This window comes from Ptychodera flava, chromosome 8 (assembly GCF_041260155.1).
Source record: "Ptychodera flava strain L36383 chromosome 8, AS_Pfla_20210202, whole genome shotgun sequence".
NCBI lineage: Eukaryota > Metazoa > Hemichordata > Enteropneusta > Ptychoderidae > Ptychodera > Ptychodera flava.
Genome location: NC_091935.1, coordinates 20,649,690 through 20,670,958, shown reverse-complemented (window position 1 = coordinate 20,670,958; position 21,269 = coordinate 20,649,690). Strand labels below are relative to the sequence as shown.

General features: G+C 37.0%; 2 protein-coding genes across 2 annotated transcripts in view; one reads left to right on the top strand and one right to left on the bottom strand.

The window, feature by feature from the left end:
• The first annotated feature begins 1,562 nt into the window (after nt 1-1,562).
• LOC139138762 (fibroblast growth factor receptor 3-like) lies at nt 1,563-10,856 on the top strand. Its single transcript, XM_070707273.1, has 9 exons — nt 1,563-1,735; nt 1,854-1,992; nt 2,421-2,525; nt 3,139-3,299; nt 3,835-3,957; nt 4,492-4,568; nt 5,180-5,220; nt 7,264-7,469; nt 8,860-10,856. Exons 2-9 carry the CDS (start codon nt 1,965-1,967, stop codon nt 8,884-8,886), a joined length of 768 nt encoding a protein of 255 aa, XP_070563374.1. The 5' UTR covers nt 1,563-1,735; nt 1,854-1,964; the 3' UTR covers nt 8,887-10,856.
• Nucleotides 10,351-21,269, bottom strand: part of LOC139138016 (uncharacterized) — a 23,996-nt gene continuing 13,077 nt past the window's right edge. The window contains exons 24-36 of the mRNA XM_070706235.1: nt 19,014-19,145; nt 18,620-18,775; nt 18,140-18,270; nt 16,376-16,520; nt 15,312-15,472; nt 14,647-14,890; nt 13,786-14,352; nt 13,354-13,557; nt 12,998-13,188; nt 12,518-12,626; nt 11,664-11,992; nt 11,369-11,573; nt 10,351-11,023 (exon numbers count right to left, since the gene is read on the bottom strand). Coding sequence (XP_070562336.1) covers nt 10,749-11,023; nt 11,369-11,573; nt 11,664-11,992; nt 12,518-12,626; nt 12,998-13,188; nt 13,354-13,557; nt 13,786-14,352; nt 14,647-14,890; nt 15,312-15,472; nt 16,376-16,520; nt 18,140-18,270; nt 18,620-18,775; nt 19,014-19,145 — 2,849 coding nt within the window. The 3' untranslated portion in view covers nt 10,351-10,748. The remainder of the gene's footprint in view (nt 11,024-11,368; nt 11,574-11,663; nt 11,993-12,517; nt 12,627-12,997; nt 13,189-13,353; nt 13,558-13,785; nt 14,353-14,646; nt 14,891-15,311; nt 15,473-16,375; nt 16,521-18,139; nt 18,271-18,619; nt 18,776-19,013; nt 19,146-21,269) is intronic.

Genomic DNA, 21,269 nt, shown 5'->3' with positions numbered 1-21,269 from the left:
CAAGCGCGAAACCTTCCATGGTGTCTCAACCGATGCTATGCAGTTGTAATACTGATCACTTGTGTATAGCTGAGACTATACTACTGTTAAAAAGAAGTTTAACACCTCACCAGCACGAGGGGTCATAAAAAATTATCGGAAGAGCCCTTTAGACCAACCAGGTACAAGTTTCCCGAAAGGTGTCAAGTACATAGGACTAACCAAACATTTAAGGAAAAACAGCAGGAACAATGAAATTGGTTGATAAGCCATAATCCCAAATTGGTCAATTTTTGTGTGGGCGCGGGGCTGGAATGCTCCTGGGCCTTACCTACAAGAGTCGGAGCTAATTTCTTTGGCCAAATCCGCTTAGGCCAACTGTACGTTCGAGCTAGCCTCTCGAATGTACGCAAATGTGTGTCAACATTGTCACCTTCTTTGAACTGAGGGAGCTTAGCAGTCCAATCATTGAACTCACGATCCGTATCATGCGAATTTGCTTTCGCTTGTTGTACATCTAATTCTTTCATTTTCAAATCGTGTTTGCGCTGTTCTCTTTCTGCCTTTAGTTCAAATAGTTGTTTCTCTTTTTCTAGCTCATGTCTTCGTTTTTCTGCATTCAGACGCATGCGTTCTCTCTCTAAATGCTGCGCGTGATTTGCCTGCTCTTGTTTATACAGATTCAATTTGAGCTGAAGAATTTCCTTTTGATGCAACAGGATTTCAGCTAATTCTTTTCCACTTGTTGCACCATAACCATCAATAGGCTCTTTTTTAATTTTAGGGTCTTGGCTTTCTGTCATACTGGAAAAGCTTACTTCACCCTCCGTATCGGACATACTCATTCATTCACTAGCACACAGCTGTAGCACACATACATACATACATACATACATACATACATACATACATACATACATACATACATACATACATACATACATACATACATACATACATACATACATACATACATACATACATACATACAACATACAGTCATACATACAGTCATACATACAGTCATACATACAGTCATACATACATTCATACATACAGTCGTACATACATACGTACATACATACGTACATACATACATACATACATACATACATACATACATACATACATACATACATACATACATACATACATACATACAGACATACATACATTCATACATACAGTCATACATACAGTCATACAGTCATACATACAGTCATACATACAGTCATACATACAGTCATACATACAGTACGTACATACATACGTACATACATACATACGTACATACATACGTACATACATACGTACATACATACGTACATACATACGTACATACATACGTACATACATACATACATACATACATACATACATACATACATACATACATACATACATACATACATACATACATACATACATACATACATACATACATACATACATACTTTTCAAACCTGTAATCTATATAATTTAATCAGGAGCGAGAGAAATTGTTTTTAGAAGTTTCTGCGTGCATTCATTGTGTGCACTATCTTACAAAAAAGGTTTTTTGTTTGATAGCATTGCCAGACCAATGGAATGGTGAGACTGGTCGTCATATCATAGGTATCATTGCAGCCGCTTGCTCTGTGTTCGTAGTTTTCTCAATTATAACCATATTGAGATTGAGAATGAAGAAATCAAAACCCAGTTTAATGGATACTGTCGTCTCGAAAGCAAAGATGCACACAGGAGGAGAACACCATTGGTTAGTATTATTTTAAGAACATCGGAGTGTAGGCTATAGAATGAGGTGTATGTAGTCTGTCCAATGTGAGGATGGAGAGAAATGCCCTTTAAATCGTTTGATTTCTTATTACGTACAGCCAGGAGTAAAGAATTTTCATAGGGAGCAACTAGAAATTCTTGATCGTCTTGGTGAAGGGGCATTTTCAAATGTGCACAAGGCGAGGTTGACCCTTTCCAGAGATGATTTAATGATTGTAGCCGTGAAAATACTGAAAGGTAAGAAGAGTTATTTTCAAGTAACATTGTTAATGAAGCTCTCTATCTTGAAAAGAAGTCGTTTCATTATCAAAATATTCAAAATCTTATACCTTTATACTAGATACATTAGAGAAGTTGCAGTGCACCAAGGTTAACTTAAAGTGAGACGTTAATAGCGCAGATAAGATGGTAGTGGACATATTGACATAGTCACAAGCAATGTGAGATATCAGAGACAAACCTTACGGATCGTCAATTACTAAACATATCAGATTCTCTGACATATCTTTCCTCCGTTTCCCATTTGAAATTAATGAAATTAACTTTCTGATGTTCCATTGTCTGATGTGACAAAAATTGGCCACATAATTTATATTAGGGAAATGAAAGTATACTGATAAAATAAGATCAAGAGAGGGACAATTAAGATAGTCATCTTATTTCAGATGACATCGAATATCGACCGACATTTGATCAAGAAATCCAACTCCTTAAGAAGCTGCAAGACCATGCAAATGTTATCAAACTAATCGGCGTTATCTCTGAACCAAGTAAGTGTGTATACCAGATATTGTCCTGTTTAAATGCGGTGTCTCAATTTCGATTTTATTGTTGTTGTTCTTGTCGTTGTTGTTATTTTTTGCTCTTTCAGGAGGGATGTGTTTAAATTTTGTGTGTCATGCATTCTTCTATGAGTCTTCCCTGTCGTTACATCACCTGCGATCTGAACGCCTTATTGCAAACAGTTAGAATCATCGTCTTTCTGCCCAGAAATTCCACTCCTTTCGTGTTGCTCTACCTCGAAGCGCATGTGCAATGCACTCACACATCATCCCTAGATACATACTAGGAGTGAAAGTGATCACAATACCTTATGTTGATTTAGGTCATTAACGTGCAAAACATAGGCAATTACCATATTATATCATTTTCGAAAATGCAATCGACACAGCAAAACTGAGAAACAACTTCAGTTCAAAAATATATCAGCTGACATCTGCTAAATGACGATATCAAAATTTCGAGAGTGTATCACCTTGAAATAATACAAGTTTACATTTCCTAAATACTCCTAGCTAATAATTTTTTCTATCATAGGATGGTATGCATTAAGAGATCAGCGAAATAAATCTGTTTGATTCACATGTACGTCTAATCCCACAGGTTATTGTTGCACGGTAACTGAGCTGATGAGGCAAGATTTACTAAACTATCTACAGGAATGGCCAGAGGGAAGCAACGATACTGTTGAACAGCTCGACAGGAGTCTCGTAACATTTGCTTTACACGTGACAAGGGCTATGGAATATCTAAAACATCAACAGGTGAGTCAGATGCTTTTGAAAACTTCTAATCGTTTCGAGAAGGATGGCTTTTGATCTGTTTATTGAGCTGATGAAGACTTTTATCTTTGATATTTTAAAGATTTCAATTGATAGAATATCCTAACACTTACATATTATGTATAAAGTAACCGCTGCCTGAAATCATATACTTTGCGATAAAACGCAGATGAATAATATTATGGTTAATGCAGTTAATAACAGATACACATCATATAACACACCCAAATTTGATTCCCAGAGAAGTACGACCATCTTCTTCGCTCTGTAGACTTTAACAAGCGAAACGAAATTCTGGACAGAAGTTCATGATTGGGAGCATCTACGTTGTTTAGGGTGAAACTTACTCTTCAGATCGACACAACTTCCATGGATTTTCTATGAGTCTTCCATGTAAAAGCATACTGACGATGCAGTATTCGAGAAATTTCCAAAATGATAGAGATGGATATGAACAAAATACTTCTCTTTCAAGTATATATTTCAGGTTTTGATGTGTTACACATTTTGTTTTTAGGTTGTCCATCGTGATATCGCAGCTCGGAACATTTTAATCTCATTTGACGACGTTGCCAAAATAGCGGATTTTGGTCTGTCAAGAGATGTTTACCAAAAAGGACAATACCAAAGACACCCAACGGTATATCCTATCCAACTTTCCGAAGACATATGTTACTGTTTTGTATGACTATTACTCACGAAATCTAGGATATCGACAAAAACAAGCATTTTTAAATCACAGGGCGAAAACATCAAACCTATATCTTGTCTTTCTGAACATAACGTAATATTGATAGTTATCAAGTATCGAAAGTTCTTTGTGTAACCTCTTGGAAATACTGGAAACATGTCAGTACAATTGCTGTGATTGGTATTGACAGGCCTCCGTATCCATACCTACAGCATCTCTCTTACACCATACCATATTCATCACATTTCCGTTTTTGCATCACTTTGCAAAGAAAGAGGGTCAATTTATAAGGCCAGTCTCAGTTAGGGAGGTTACCGTTAAAGGATTTTGGTAAAAATGTTGCTAACATGGGACACTTGATGTCTTTCTGTTTCAACGATATCATTAATCGGCATATCAACTCACAGTGTTACTGGTATTCTTTATGTCATCGTTGCCTTTTCGTTGTAGCGATGGTTACCCTTTGTCTCATATTTTATACAGGGAGGAATGCTTGTACCTGTCCGTTGGATGGCTCCTGAAGCACTTTCGGCTGGAGTGTATTCCCATGAATCTGACATGTAAGTCTGCAGGTGCCCTGCATTAGATTGGCATAGTCTCTACTTTTCAAATTATTTCTGTTACATTTGTATCATGTTAGCAATTGTGTCAGTTGTTCTGTTCACTTAAACATACAAAATTGTCAGTCATTTGATCTCTAACCCCCGACTTCAGACATGACAATTAAAGCTTCGATGCCATGATTTATGGTACTCATCAAAATTGAAATCAATATCGTATTCGCGTGTTATATTAATGTAAACACAGGGTGAGTGAGCTCAAATGATGAACGATTCTACATGATCGAATTGAAAAGAGGACGAGTTTGTCCCTTAGCACGTGTTGAGTTGACCACGAATTTGTTCATATCACGGGAGAGTTTATTTTCGAACGATTTTAGTTCTAGAAATTAAGTCAGAGTCTAATGCAAGGATCAGTCAGATCAATAATTGACAGAACTTTGTGTGTGGTGTATAGAACAGTGAGGTGGTATCAGTGAATACCTTCTGTTATTGCCTCTTGTAATAATGGAGATTCAATTGGTTTGACCAATGTTGTATAAATGAACAGAGATTTTCGCAAGGTTTAAAAAATGTTTTTCTCATAAAGTTTTCTCGGTGTTTTCGCACAGCTGGTCATATGGAGTATTGCTATGGGAGATGGCCACAAGAGGTATGGAAGACAAATCTTTTATATTCTTGACTTTTTTGTATCTGTATACGTACTATAAATAACAATGACATTATTTGTCATGAGGACATCTCTATACTTTAGCATGTATGTGTGTATGTATGTATGTATGTATGTATGTATGTGTGTATGTATGTATGTATGTATGTATGTATGTATGTATGTATGTATGTATGTATGTATGTATGTATGTATGTATGTATGTATGTATGTATGTATGTATGTATGTATGTATGTGTGTATGTATGTATGTATGTATGTATGTATGTGTGTGTATGTATGTATGTATGTATGTATGTATGTATGTATGTATGTATGTATGTATGTATGTATGTACGTACGTATGTATGTATGTATGTATGTATGTATGTGTATGTATGTATGTATGTATGTATGTATGTATGTATGTATCTACCTATCTTTCTATTTTTCTTTTTATCTATTTATCTATCTGTCTATCTATCTATCTATCTATCTATCTATCTATCTATCTATCTATCTATCTATCGATCTATCTATCGAACATATGTTTAGCCCTCTAATCAAAATTTTTGTTCAAAAATTAGCAAAATTATCGCTTTCAAATTCTATTCAAGGTCTAAGGAATATCTTCGAATGATAACGAAAATTTTCATTGTATTTTATAAAGTAAATTTCTTACAAAGTATAACATAGATAAGTGAATAATCTAAACACGAACAATTTTAAGTTAACCCTTTAATTCTAAAGTTGACGTAAAGATTCACATAATATTCGTCGATTTTTTGTAAAGATTCGCAATTGAGTTTACAGGACATTAGTTTTTTAAAGGTTTACTTAGAGTGAGTTCTATCAGTGATGTTGAATGGATAAAAAATATTGCAGCAGAAAAGTATTATCGCATTATTTTGTATATTTTTTCGAACATTATTTTTTTTTTTCACGTATATCCACAATATGAGGAAATGTGCATTTGTAAAATTTGCAAATGTTCTAAGTTGCATATGTCTTCTCTGAAGAGAGTTCCCTGTCACGCCATTTGCTTAGTAAATATAATTTTGTGTGACAATTTTTCTGAATTGTATAGTTTTGAATTAGAGTGTCAAACGTATTTCTATTCGCACAAAATAGGGGTACTGTGTCATTGCCAGTATTATACAGACAAAACTGTGTAATAGTGGCAATGTGGAGTCTGACCACTGCCCCACATAGGAGCATCGTGGGGATGTTGCCAGGGTACCGGACTCACGATCTGTAGGTCATGATAACGGCCTCACTTTAAGAGGGTAGTGGGTTCGAGACTCCAACACGGTGTTGTGCTCCTGAGCAGGGCACTTGACTCCTTGTTGCTCCATTGGATAGAAGGTTATTGCGACCTCATTCTGTAATTGGGTTCGCTTGTTGAATGAGTAATGAAATTAAAACTTTTTTTGAAAAAATAAACTGCCAACCCTTACGACATAAAAATGTCCATGACATGCTTTCAACCTTCTTTAAATGGTTTTTGGGAGATATTCACGATACCATACTTGACCAAGCATTTACGTTACCAGCGAAATGCGCAATATATTGATGACACTTCAAATAAATATTTTTCCTGCATGGCTTCGCACTAGGTATGACAAAACTCATGGCAATGGGCCCCATTCATATTCACCCATTAGCTAAACAGTCTGTGGCGATGTGAGATACTCTAAAGATAATACAATCTGCGGAGAAGGTGAAAACTGTATTCTGGCCAGCAAATGCGAATCTGAAATGTTACTTTTATCCTTTAATCTAGTAAACACGTGTAATAAATGGTCGCTGAAATTAACATATCGCATGCAGGGGCACTAGAAGAGATCGTAATGTTTCGGTGTCAGACCACTTCATGGGCTCTTAAATATGTCTGGATACATAGTGTTCAGAATACATTATGTTACAGATATCATTATGCTTCGTATCTTTACTTAAAAATTGGCTTGACGATTTCAAAAGTCGCCATAATAGACCATAGTATTAACACCTTAAAGATCATCTTTATGTCCTTCAACAATTGCCCAGGTGATACTCCATATCCCGAATTCCGATCACTTGAACCCGCCTTCTTAGTCCAAAAATTAACCATGGGTCATCGGATGTCAAAACCTCGCCACTGCACCGAAGACATTTATGGTTTGATGAGACACTGCTGGAACAATAACCCGGAGGAAAGAATATCGCCTTCTGGTCTTGTGAATAACATATCAAGATTTGAAAAATTTAATAAGGTGAGGCAATATTGACGTGAATCTCTAAAATTTCCAACAGCCTTTGTGAAAACGCATGACTGTATAAGCAATGTTTTTTTTAATGCAAATCTTGTAGGACGCCGTTATGTTACATACAACCCGTTAACATTTAATCTTCTTAGTTATACACTCATATGTACTATAGTAATGTTTGATAGTGATGAATGTTGGCTGGTGAGGTGTTGTATCACCCCTATTTGTAACAATCAACCCTATTTGTAACAACACTTAATTTTCAAAAGAACTTTGCCGTATTTGTTGAAATATTAATAAAATATGCATATTTGTATGTTTGGGGCAATTTTCTTTTTTTTTCCTTGTCAAAAGTCATTTTTTCGAAACTGCTTTTGTTACAAATTGGGTTGATTGTTACAAATAGGGGTGACATGTCAACCCTATTTGTAACAATTAACCCTATTTGTAACAAAACCTAATTTTCAAAGAAACTTGGCCGTATTTGATGAAATCTTGATGAAATATACATATTTATATGTTTGGGGCAATTTTCCTTTTTTTCCTTGACACGTCACCCCTATTTGTAACAATCAACCCAATTTGTAACAAAAGTTAACCCCATATAGGTTTAGTATGATTTCGGTCAGAAAACAAGATTTTTAACATTTTTGACCGAAATTGGTGAAAATTGCCCGAAACAAACTTTGGCATGTATCTGCACGACTTAATTACATCTTACAAGTAGGCCTCTTATCCCCAGGAACCTGCGCAACGAAATTTAATCTAACGAGCATTTTCGGAAAAAAAATGAGTTTCGACAAGGAAAAAAAAGAAAATTGCCCCAAACATATAAATATGTATATTTCATCAAGATTTCATCAAATACGGCCAAGTTTCTTTGAAAATTAGGTTTTGTTACAAATAGGGTTGATTATTACAAGTAGGGTTGACATGTCACCCCTATTTGTAACAATCAACCCAATTTGTAACAAAAGCAGTATCGGAAAAATGAGTTTTGACAACGGAAAAAAAGAAAATTGCCCCCAAACATACAAATATACATATTTTATTAATATTTCAACAAATACGGCAAAGTTTTTTTGAAAATTAAGTTTTGTTACAAATAGGGTTGATTGTTACAAATAGGGGGGATACAGGTGTTACTGCTGTGCAAATAAGAGTATTCTATTATGTGAACAACATCAGGGTGAATTAAGACAGATGGGTTATACAGATACATGCAGAAGGGTGGCAAAGTGAGGTAAATAGAAGAGCTGGTGCCGACACAAAGAAATTGATCAATAGAAAAGCAGGAAGACGAACAGATCGACGGGGATGCATGAGATATTTCAATGAATAAACATCTTTTCGTAATTTTTTGGATAACGAATTGTCTCTTCCATTTTCCTTCAAGGGGATGTTCTTTAAAGCCGGACAATAATTGAAAAATGGTCGACAAACGTTGGGCGATTCGTTGCTTGACTCTCTCCTAAAACAAAGGAATAAAAATCGTGTCACGCGAGCGACACACCGATCGACTGTCTTTGAAGAGTATGGGAGGGTGACCGACATTGCTTTGAGCTTTTTCCAAACTTCTACTTTACTGTGAAAAGGGACCAAATCACTCTGTTTTACCATGTTTTGATATCAAGGAAACATGGAACATATGCATAAAATGAGTGTAAAAGTGACGACTGTAGACAACTAAAAAGTGTCAAAAATTACCCCTTTGCTGAATGCAAATCTATGATTTCGTTCGTGATCTCTACCGAGACAAGACATGACTACGGCTAAATCGTTAAATAAATAGATGAATCAGGAAGAATGATACGCAACACGAAGACAGAAGTTCGAAGACCGTGTTATTCAATCTCCGGTTTTCCATATTCGATCTTCGATCTTCTTTTGTACACTACGTCATATAATATGTGACATTTGAATAAACTCCCTTGACAATTGTTATCTTTCTTCATTATCTAACGAATATCTTCATCCGCTCTTTCCACAAAAAATAAAGGATTACATAGGGCGTCATCAGCTCTAGCAACGTCCAGTGTTCGTATATCTCTTGAATGCACCATAATCCTAAAACTTTACTAAAGTTGTGTTTTCTTAAGTGACGTTCCCTAATATCCATGTAGCAAACCTGCGTCGTTTTGATGTTGCCTGTGCATATTAATTTCCTCGGCGATAGTATGAACAAGTGTTTCTAATAAATTCACTACGTTCTTAAAACTCTTCATAAAGTATTGAAAGTGGCCGTGTCGTTGTAAATTGTCCATAAGACCATCGGTTTATTCATAATGAATTGTTTTTCAGCGGTGTATTATTTGAACTGATAATTCAAATAATACAAATGGTTCACGAAAGTGTTGTGTACTGTAACAAATTGTGCTATGACTATACCTTGTTTTCTAGCAAGAAACACATCAAAATAAACGTGTTATCTTATTCAAACTTGCGAGTGCTAAGAAAGAGCCTAAGTTCCCTAAGGTTTGATATAGAACGGCAGTTAAGTTATGCTCATTATTGCACTTGGCGAGGCAATTTTGGCGGGAAGGTGAATTAATGACAAGGAAGTCAGCTTTCCATCCCTTCAAGGGGATCTCTATTGCCATACATGGGGTAATTCATAAGTCGACCAAGAATATTTTGATCGTTGAAAGTGGCAAACAACGGGGACTTAACGGTAAGAACAGTACGTGAGTAATTCGAAAGTATATTTTATTGTCACAGTGAACTATTCATGAACGGGGATGAAGGTATGGATCAAACTAATATACCACTCGCCGTCATGTCACTGCAGTTTAGGCACGGGAGTTGCAATGAGATGCAGGGAACATTCTGTGCGTGTTGAAGAAAAAAGCACAACAAGTACTCTTGGACATAAAGTGTGTAGCTGACATTTATTGTAACAGCATAACGTAAATACAAGTTAACATCTTACATAACAAAGGCAATGCAACGCTCATTTGCATTCAAGCTGCGCGAAGTGAAATATAACGCTGGACGGGTATGTAGATTTAAGGCATGAACTTTTTTCAATGAAGACTATAGTTTTACCAGATGTGGTATTGCTTGCATTCTTTTATAAATCTCAAAGATATTCGTTTATATTCAGCTAAACCAGGACGGACAAAATAATATTTCAAAATTTACAATTTGAATGAGCGATAACTGAAAATTTTAAGGCTAAAGCGGAGAAATGTGTTTTTTATGTTGTGAAACCATAAAGCGCAATCTGACATTATGGTAGAATAACTACACAGGGAAAAATCTTGAAGACCGATATGTCTCTAAAAGTTACATACTTTCACCATACACTATCCTTTGATTTGTTGACCTATACAACCCTGCCTCGTTTATAGCCGTGACAACCACGTGGTATTCACGTGATGGATCGACATCATTGATCGTCATTTTCGTCGCCGTGGTTTCCAGCCAGCTGACGACGTTGTTGCTGGCATAGGCGGTACCGACAGTCAACTCGTAGACGAGGGAAGAGTTACTAACAAACACACCGGTCCAGTCTAAAACCAATTCCGAAGTGGACAGCCACGTCACGGCAATGATGTTACCTTTTATGGTAAAATAGAAAGCAAACAGCAATTCAAGAGTATGCCAAATATTTTATGGATGGGATGTACAATGACAACAGAAGGCATAATATTAAAAGAAATGCAATTTTCAAACAGAAATTTCAAAGTTGACTACCTATGTATAACCGAGAGGGCGTTCATCAAAATATTTTTAAGTATAAAAAATCAAAGTAGCTGTTAGTCGTTTGACAGAGGTCGGTGTGCGACATGTGTTCAGCAATATAGTAACATTCGTCCTACACACATCTCAACCAGCTTTTAAGATATACTTATTTTAAATTTTAAATTGTCTTCCCTAGTGGCAATATCACCAGAGAACCTTACTTTTAATAGAAGGCGGTTCGGTCTCTATGGTTACTTGTGCCGTGACGTCATCACTGCCGTGATCCAGATGATTCACAGCTCTGAGAAGAATGTCGTATTTCTCGTACGATTTCAGCTGAAGTCCGAATAGCGTGGCAAAATGCTCGCCGCTGTCTCCCACATTGGTCCAGCCGAGCACCTCCTCTCCAGATCTTTGTATTTTGCACTGTGTACACAAAATAAACGTAGAAGTATAGTACCCACCTTCAGGAAAACGCTATTAATTTTCAAGCCTACTTCAGTGTTTGTAACCTACCTGATAATACGATATGCCGGTTAAATCACTGAATCCATGCCAAGCTAAAGACACAATGTCAGGTCTCGGCTGATGATTGCCTCTTGAAGGATAGTGTGTATCTGCCGCCATGGTAATCTCAACCACGGCGTTGAGGGCGCTTGGATTTTCCGTCACGATGGTCACACCGTTTGTCGCTGTTTTCCGTGAAAGTTTTGCGTAATTGTGGCAGCGTATAGTCGAGTACAATTTGTGTCCATGCTGTACTTTACCGCTGACGTCAACTTTTGCATGTGTCAATTCATCGGATCTTGTAAAATCCTGTATCTCCGCTGAACCAGGACTAAGACCTAGACAAAACAGATAGCAGAAATATTCGTAGATGCCATGTGTTTTCGCCACTGCATTGGTGCGTGCACATGGTTTATCTCATGCAGTCAATGACATCGACACAGAGCATACATCGCTTGGGATAATCACTTTGCATTTTGTTACAATTACAAAAGTAACATTGTAGATCGCATTTATGGCAGCTTCATTTGGCAATATGTCAATATCATGTCATTAATATGCAAGGTAGATCTTTGGAGGTGTTTGACAACAAGTAACAATGCCCAATTCATGCACTACAATGTTAAAACGATAACTGCTATTTGCTAAGCCCAATGTATAACAAGTGTGGTAATATGACTATACTTCTGATCTTCAATTTCTATTTTGATACAGGATATCATGACATCGCAGTTTTTCTGTGACTTAAGATCTACAGAATGTTTATAGAATGTTTGCTCCAAACGTTTGTCGGGACCTTGGATATGTACTTCACCATAGACAGTGAAATGGAAGACTTCGCCAACGTCTTTGATTTCACTCACCGACTGCAACTTCACAGAAATCAACCCCACTTTCAGGGTCGTCAACTGACCAATGAATCGATAACATCGTAGAATCCTGGTAGTCAATGTCGTCTTCATCGTCACCATCCTGGAATGTTCAAGGTTTAATTTAGATTATTCGTGTCTCTTTTAGGTTCAATACACATAAAAATATTCATTTTTAGGAATAAATCGGCACGCTACTTGATGTAAAACTTTGTTCATTTTACAGCTTTCGATACATCACGAAATATAAAAACTACACCAACAGAATTCTTGATATCACTTTTGCGGTGTTTCTGTATGTCTTATCGAGATGACACCTCTTGAGCGAGCTAATTCTTTGGAAAGGTTAGCTGGCGACAAAACTACTCTGATAATAACTTTCTAAGGAACATATGACTTATAGCCACGCGTAGCTTACAGCTTGTTGACAATCGCATTTATTACATTTATAATGGTAAAAAGACTAGAATTTACCCTAGCACAGCACAGATCTGGAGGTGTAAGGTCAACGGTCAGTGGATCTGAATATATTACTGTTTCTAATTCAGCGGCGTTTCTTGAAACGAGAGTGACATGGAGCAAGGAGCCGTGAGCCAGAACCAAGTCGTGGCGAGTTCCTGAAGTTTTACGTCCAACAGAAGTGAAACCCTGTAACTGTGTGCCTCCTGCCGTAATACACAATGATAGATATTATAGATTACTTATACCCTTGACATTTGCAGGTGATTCTCTCATAATGAGTTTAAACAACATACAATGACACTTTCATTGAAACATCAGTCGAAGCCTAAGACTAAAGCAAACAGGATTTTTTAAAATTTGAATCTCACCTTTAACTGTACCGATCGCCCATAGATTTTCAGTGACCGGACTCTCCACATCTACGACATCCCAGTTGGCATGTACCGTGTGCCAATCACCAACGCTTCTGATTGTCACGTGAACACCGCTGGCCAGTTGTTTTGTAGGGTTATATTGGTGTTGAGGCACGCCCTCTTTTAGATGTCTAATCCGTACATTATCTACAATAATGGCTGAAAGAGAATCGAATTCAGAAGAAGAGACCATTTGCATTTAAGTGCCAAACGGTAGAGAAACGCTCGGATATCAACTAAGACTTATGTTGCCATACATTTTCACAAATATAAAACATTGTAAAAAGCTTAACATATTACTGTTAGTCTCTTTCTATAAGAGATTCTTAAGAATATCAATAACCGTAAGTTTTTTGTAAATTATGTTAAGTATGGCTTTATACTCACCTCCTGTACCGAAAGAACCAATGTCGACGGTCGTTTCATTCTCATCTGCGATGAAATATTCAAGCTGCTCTTGCCACACGACAGTATCGTTCTTTCGTGAGGCGGAATATTGATAGAGTTTAAAGACTTTGTGCAGACGAGACACTTTGAAGAACCCTTCCTGTGAAATAACAGGTACACTAGATTTCGTTGAGTGACTTGCATGGAAGCTAAGACGATATTTCTCTCCGGGAAAGGAAGCAAACGTTTGCGAGATTTCACCTCGAACGAGAAGAAGCGAGAGTCCATCCTGAGCGATGCCTGCTTCACAGGCGTGTACTTCAGCTTTCCCGTCAACCTGCCAGTCAGCGGGAGTACCCGATGGCTTGCACGATTCGAACATGGTCTCAGAAGTATTGGAAGCGATGGTGTCTTCAAAGGACGGGTTCCTGAGAACGTTGTCACCGAAATCGAATTTCTGTAGCACTTGGGGTGGCGTTGTGTCAACCACGACTCCGTCAGAGATGACAGGTTGGGATTCCAATCCAGCGGCATCAACAGCAATAATTTTAGAATACAGCAATTGTCCTGCAAGGATAGGAACATGTGGTTAGGCAGACAATTGTGACACTCCATTTTGAATAGGGTAACGATTGATGGAAATACTCATCGCAGTGGCTTGCTATCTTTAATTTGTGGCACTATCTTTAGCACTAAACATGGTATTATATCTCTTATATTGAAGACAATGATGAGGATTTCAGTCGTTTCGCCTTGCTTTTTAATATTTCAATTTTTGCAGTCACAATATACATGATTCTCAGCTGCATGACGGCGGTAACAAACTACAACAAATGCACCCCACTGAGTTAACATACTGACCCTCATTTAACGGATTGTCCAAATACAATGCGTGTGATAGTCTGATTCCAACTGACCGACAAGCAGCGATATCTTCGGCCCCTGGTGTACTGCCGACACACCAGATATAGTGGTCCATGTAAGACTGCAGATCCGAGAACCCGTACCAGGATGCAGTCAAAAGGAAACTTGAATTTTGATAGTCTACGTCAGTAAGGCCAATTCCATCGAAGACAGTTCCTGCAGAGGGGTTCTCAATATCAACCTTTATGAAGGGAAGTAAAAACAAAAAATAAAAAAAACTCCTATTAATTGGCAATGCTTTCACGCTTCCCAAAGGACACAAGCTCACATAGTTGCACATATGCTGTCGGTCTCTGTGTCTTTAACACTTTCTGTATGTCTATCTATATGTATTTATGTGTCTGTCTCTCAGTCTCTGCCTCTTTTTCTATCTCTCTGAACGTTTGTATGTTCTTTAACAGTACCAAAACACACCAGTCTTATTCTAGTGTTTGTATCTCTTTGATCATAAGTCTGTCACTCTGTCATACGACACTGTCTTTCTCTTTCCGTCTGCCTGTCTCTCTTTGTTTCGGCTCAATGTGTCTGTCCGTCTGTCTGTCTTTCTGTCTATCTGTTTGGCTCCTCTTTCGCAACATCTGTGTGTTTTAACCACAACTCACCAAAACTCCGTCTGAAGTCTGTCGTGTTTTCAGCCCTGATCTACTGTGAGCGATCACATTAGAGTAATATCTGACGCCTGATGATAGATTCAGATCAGTAAAATGGATCTCGTGTTGGTCAGCTTCAACCCGAGACAGGCTGTATTGTCTGATGTCATCACCTATGAAAGAAGATAAAAGTTCTCCAAGTGAAAATAGTAAACAAGAGATAATACATGACGCCCTTATTATAACAGATTTATTTAAAAAGATTCAACGGTATTGACATTCTCTGATTTGTGACTGATTGAAATCAGATCACTCATTACGATTTGACCAGTCTATGTACTTCGCGCTGTGAAAGCCAAATGATTGACAAGTATTAAAGGGAAGTCAGGATAAACAAACAAACGAAGAAGAATATATATCAATAAACAAACAAATAAATTAATAAATTAAAAAATAAACAAACGTACAAATAAAAACTATATAAATTTATGTGACAGTGTGTATGTGTGTATACGCATATATAAGGTTTTTATTTGTAAATATTCTATATACAATATGTAATATGTATGTATCTATGTATCTATGCATGTGTGTTTATTTTTACGATTGTTTATTTTTAATTTCTTTATATATTTGTTTGTATATTTATTCATTCAATGTTTTCTATTATGAGTTTGTTTGCTTACGTGTAACTTATTGTTTTTTTGTGTGCTTGTTTGTTTGCTTGTTTATCCTTGTGCCCCTTTTCCTGCATGTGACAGTTTAGATATATCCTTTTGACAGTGCTATGCAGATGAATCACACCCTCAGAAGTTTAGTTGCTTTATCCGGTATTGACGGTTACCCGTATTACAGGCTTACGTAAACTATATCACTCTTCGTACCGGATCAATAAAGCGACGGAAGTTCTTGAGGTGTGAGTCATCTCCGTTACCACAGCGCATTAAAGTCAGTGGTGACTGATTTAAATACGAAATAAGACATCATTGAGATATAAATTTTCATGTCGAATAAATGTTGAATATTTGATAGAGGGGTGATTGATTTGTTTAAGTAGTTGAGCCGATGTGACATACCTCCCGGGTGTGTACTTATCGAAATTTCATAGAAATCTAGATCTTCCTGATTGTCCAGGAATACTCCTTGCCAGAACACGCCTAACGTATCAATAGAAGTGATGTAGTCCACGTCAGTGCTCCCTCCAGAGTTTATGTCCTGCACCTGGTGATTTAAACATACATAGTTTGCTTGTGGTAACTCTTCAACCGAACATCCATTGTGAAATATAACTCCATTAAGTTAAACAAAGTAAGTCCTTTTTTCGATTTGAATGTAAGTTAGTTTGTAGAATAATGGTGATATAAATCCAATGGCAAGTGTAAAATATGAAGCAGTAAAATTGCCATGGCGTCCGTTGATGAATGTGCAAATAAAAAGGTGGTTCCCCGTTGAAACTTGCCTAAAGTAAAAGCAAAACAGTCTGTAGCAATATGCCTATATTAACGTTTTTCATTGTGTACCATGTTTAATTACTTTACTTCAAGTACAGTAGCATTCTTATACAACCTGCATGTGTTTCTTTAGTCCCTGCGGACAACGTCCGGGGGACTTTTGGTTTGGTCATGCCTGTGCGGGCGTGCATGCGTCCGTACGCTTATGCAAATTTCTCAGAGATGCCTTGAGCGATTTCATTCAAACTTGGCACAAGTATTACTACTTATTTCATACATATGCGCGTTGTTTTGTTTTGTGATAAGATCCAATATGGCCGCGTGCAGCTATTTTGTTTCAAAATTCATTTACCAAGTTGGGACTAAGTCATTGACAATGACTTTTTGAAAAAGAGCTCTGTTCTGGAGTGACTGTGCTTAATTTGATGAAACTGCGTACAGATGTTGGTCACACAGAGCTCTATGGGTACACAATGACACATGTCAGTATTGTGTCACTTAATTGCTAATTTGCATATTTGGTGATTTTTTGACATCAAGGTGATGTCTAGAAATACTCCCACAAATTTGGTGAAACTTGGTACAGATCTTTAGCACACAGTCTTGTAATAGTGTACAAAGACATTTAGAAGTATCATGTTAATTAATTACTAATTTGCATATTTTATGAACTCTCACAATTAGTGTTATATGTCTAGAAATGCTGCATCAAATTTGATGAAACGTGCATGTGGTACAGATGTTAATCTTCTAGCAGTGTAATGGCGTGCGAAGATATGTAGCAGTATCATATCAATTAACTACTGATTTGCATATTTAATGAATTTTCATAATTAGGCTGATATGTTAAGAAATACTGCATCAATTTTGAGGAACCTTGGTAAAGATGTTGATCTCACAGTACCGTAATACAATTCAATAACACTTAGCCGTATCGTTTAAATTAGCTGGTAATTTGCATTCATGATAAATTTTTGCTTTTAGGGTGAATGTTCAGAAGCACTGCGTCAAATTTCATGAAATGTGGTACAGGTAATAATCTGTCCGTGTTATAATAGAATGCAAAGATGTTATGCAACATCCTGTCTATTAATTACTATATGACTTATTTAATGACCTTTTATAAATAAGGTAGCAACCCAGATTCGTTTTACATTTCGACCTTCATGGAACTCATTCTCGGCTATTAGGCCCTATCTTTATGGCAGTATTTTTAATCACAGACCCAATTAATTATCATGACTCTATCCTCTCCGTGGACTAATCAAAGTACTCATTCACGAGTGGGGACTGTGCCATCAACTATGACTTGTTAATGTTATTTTGTTGTCTGATAACGTTCATTCAATGTGTAAATTTTGAGATTATCACAGAAAAAAAGCAGTTTACCTTTCTTGATGAGGAAACCCTGGGTGATTGAGACAAAACTTTGACCCCATCAGATGAAAATATGGCATACGTATTCTCATCGTACCAAGCTTTGACGTAGAACACGTAGTTGATGCCGTCTTCCAGTGGATCTATAACAAAGTAATTCGACATGTAAAATCTGATTCATTTATTGATACAGCTGGTACAGGGATTTCATTGAAAGACCGAATCATGCAGAATCGAATCATGTGCTGAACTTCTGATGACAATTGATCGATGTTAGTTCAAAAAAGCAAAATCAAATCAGTGATATCTATCCCAAATGACTGTCAAGGTCAATCTGCATTCCCTGCGTAGGTAACGTCAGCTGGCTGTGCATGAAAACCTTCTTGTGAGAATTGTCATAAAAATTCAATTTTTTCAGTTGATTTGCTTGGTTAATTAGGAAATCTTGGATGGGTTGAAGAAAGCACGCCTCTCATGAAGGGCAAGACTTACACACTTGTTGCGGTTCTCCACGCTTCTGCAGCAATACAGCGTATGTTTCCAGGCCAACATCGAACCATATGCGATCATGTGCTGGGTTAAAAAGGCCAGTACCTGGATCGTCGCCCTTGGTACCTGCACTCCATTCGTATCTCTGTATAGAGATGCCTGAAACAAACAAAGAGACAGACAAACAAACAAAAAATAAAGAAAGATATTGCTGCTGTCAGACAATTGATGAATTACAGAAAACCTTCATCGCCTTCAAGATCAATTTTCAATGCATACTTAAACAGCAAATCCAAAATGTAAACCCGTTTTCTACCTTCGACGTCACTGCTCGTTTATTGATAAAATTGATCTTAAAAACCTACAAGTTTGAAACATATCTAGCGGAAATTCATACCACTTCCTATTGGTTGCCAGACTGCCGCCAGTGCACACTTTGATGTCGTGTACTCAACATCTTCACGATCATCATGACTGCCATGGTAATCTACTATGTCGATAACTTCCACTTGCTGGTATTGGTTGACACCTGTTTGAAAAACAGAGGTAAGTGTATGGATAAAATGGCCATACCCGCTTATTATTCCCCGTAGACGAAGTCCGGGGGCTTATAGTTTGCTTCCGTACGTCCGTGCGCCCTCGCATGGGTGCGTAGGAGTATTCGGCTGTCCAGCAAGCTAAGCAGATATCTCAGACATGTCTACGCCAATTCTTTTCGAACTTGGTATAGATATAATACTGAATAGTATATATATGCACATCTACTTTTTAAGGCATGGCTTAAATATTGCTAATTTGCATAATTTGTGATTTTTGAAAAAGCGCCATTTCAAAAGACACTCCGCCAAATTTGATAAAACTTAGTACAGATCTTTGTCACACAGAGCTCTAAAAGTACCCAAAATGTCAATTTATGTCAATTTACTGTTAATTTGCACATTTAATGAATCTTTATGATTCAGATCTTGTGTTAAGAAATAGTGACTCACATTTGATGAAACTTGATACAGATGTTAAGCATACAGTGTGCAAAGACATTGATTACTATCATGTCAATTATGGCTAATTTGCATAAATAGTAGTCTATCTCACAGTCTTGTAATACCTTGCAAAGATATTCATCGATATCACTTCAATAAATTGTTTATTTGCATATTTAATGAATTTCCATAAATAGGGTGATATATTCAGAAATACTGCATCGAATTTGATGAAACGTGGTACAGATGTTAATCTTACAGTGTTGTGATAGCATGCCAAAACATTTAGCACCATTTTGTCACATAACTGCTAATTTGGGCATGGTGAATTCTCTTTATGAGGGCGATATCTCAAGAAATACTTGATCAAGTTTGTTAAAAATTGGTACAGATGTTGCACTCACATTGTTTTAACAGAGTATAAAGACGTTTATTATTAAAATGTTAATTTATATTTAATTTGCGTATTTAGTGAACTTTTCTAATTATTTTGATATGCCCCAAAATACTGCATCAAATATAAAGACATGTAGTACACATGTTGATCTTCCAGTGCTGTAATGGCGTGCAAAGACTCATGTCAGTTAATTGCTAGTTTAAATATTTAGTAAACTTTCATATTCGAGTGATATATCTAGAAATACCGAAACACATTTGCTGGAACATGATACGGATGTTTATCTCACAGTGATGTAACGTATGTCGATTAAGTACTAATTAACTTATTAAACGACCTTTTGTAATTAGGGTGGTAGCCCACTGCAGATTCCATTAGCTTTACATTTTCCCCACCATGGTATAGACAAACCCCAGTGTTTTTTGTTGTAAAGTTATGTAAAGGGTAATAGATTTTGTAATTAGCTGTCTGTATCCTGAATGACTCTACTAAATCCGATGACACATGCTGTAGATGTCAATCAGACAAAGATTAACAGTCGCGAAAAACATTTAGTAGAATCAATAGCTAACTATTGTAAGTCTTTTCTGTAATGCGGATGGGGCATTTTTGGTTCATATATTGCGTTCTGATTTTTTAGAATGCCTGGACAAGTTTTATGCAGATTGGTTGAATTTTGACATTTTAAGAGCCAGTACACAGTCCGGGTCAGCTCCAAAATTGGAGACGCTATACCATAATATTTACCCCCTCTCATTAGCCAATCAGCGGCCAGCGCGCCATCAGTAAAAATTGTATTTCCTGGCAACCTCCACATGCGTCCTTCGTTACGTACGCCATACTGTGTCGAACCCCGCGCCGTATTCTGTCATAATGTCGAACAGTTGTGTGGCCACTCTGTCAAAACACACTTTCAAAATCGCGTACCAGTTTTATTCTGGCTAAGACAACCAAACCCCATATATCGCTGTGATTCCTAGACTCTGGCTTGAAGTCCTGCGAAATATAAATCGTGTACCTACACAGATCGTTCAGAATCCCCATTTGTATCGGAGATGGCAGTGATACAAATTCTACCGTATGGGGAACAGTTGTGTGGCCACTCTGTCAACACATTTTCAAAATCGCGTACCATTTTTAGTCTGCGTTTGACAACTACAAAACAGGTATCGTTTTGAAGCTCTGACATTGCTCTTCTTTCTTGCAAAATGTTATACGCGTACCTACACAAATAACCTTTATAACAGTATTTCTAATAGAGATGACGAACATCCAC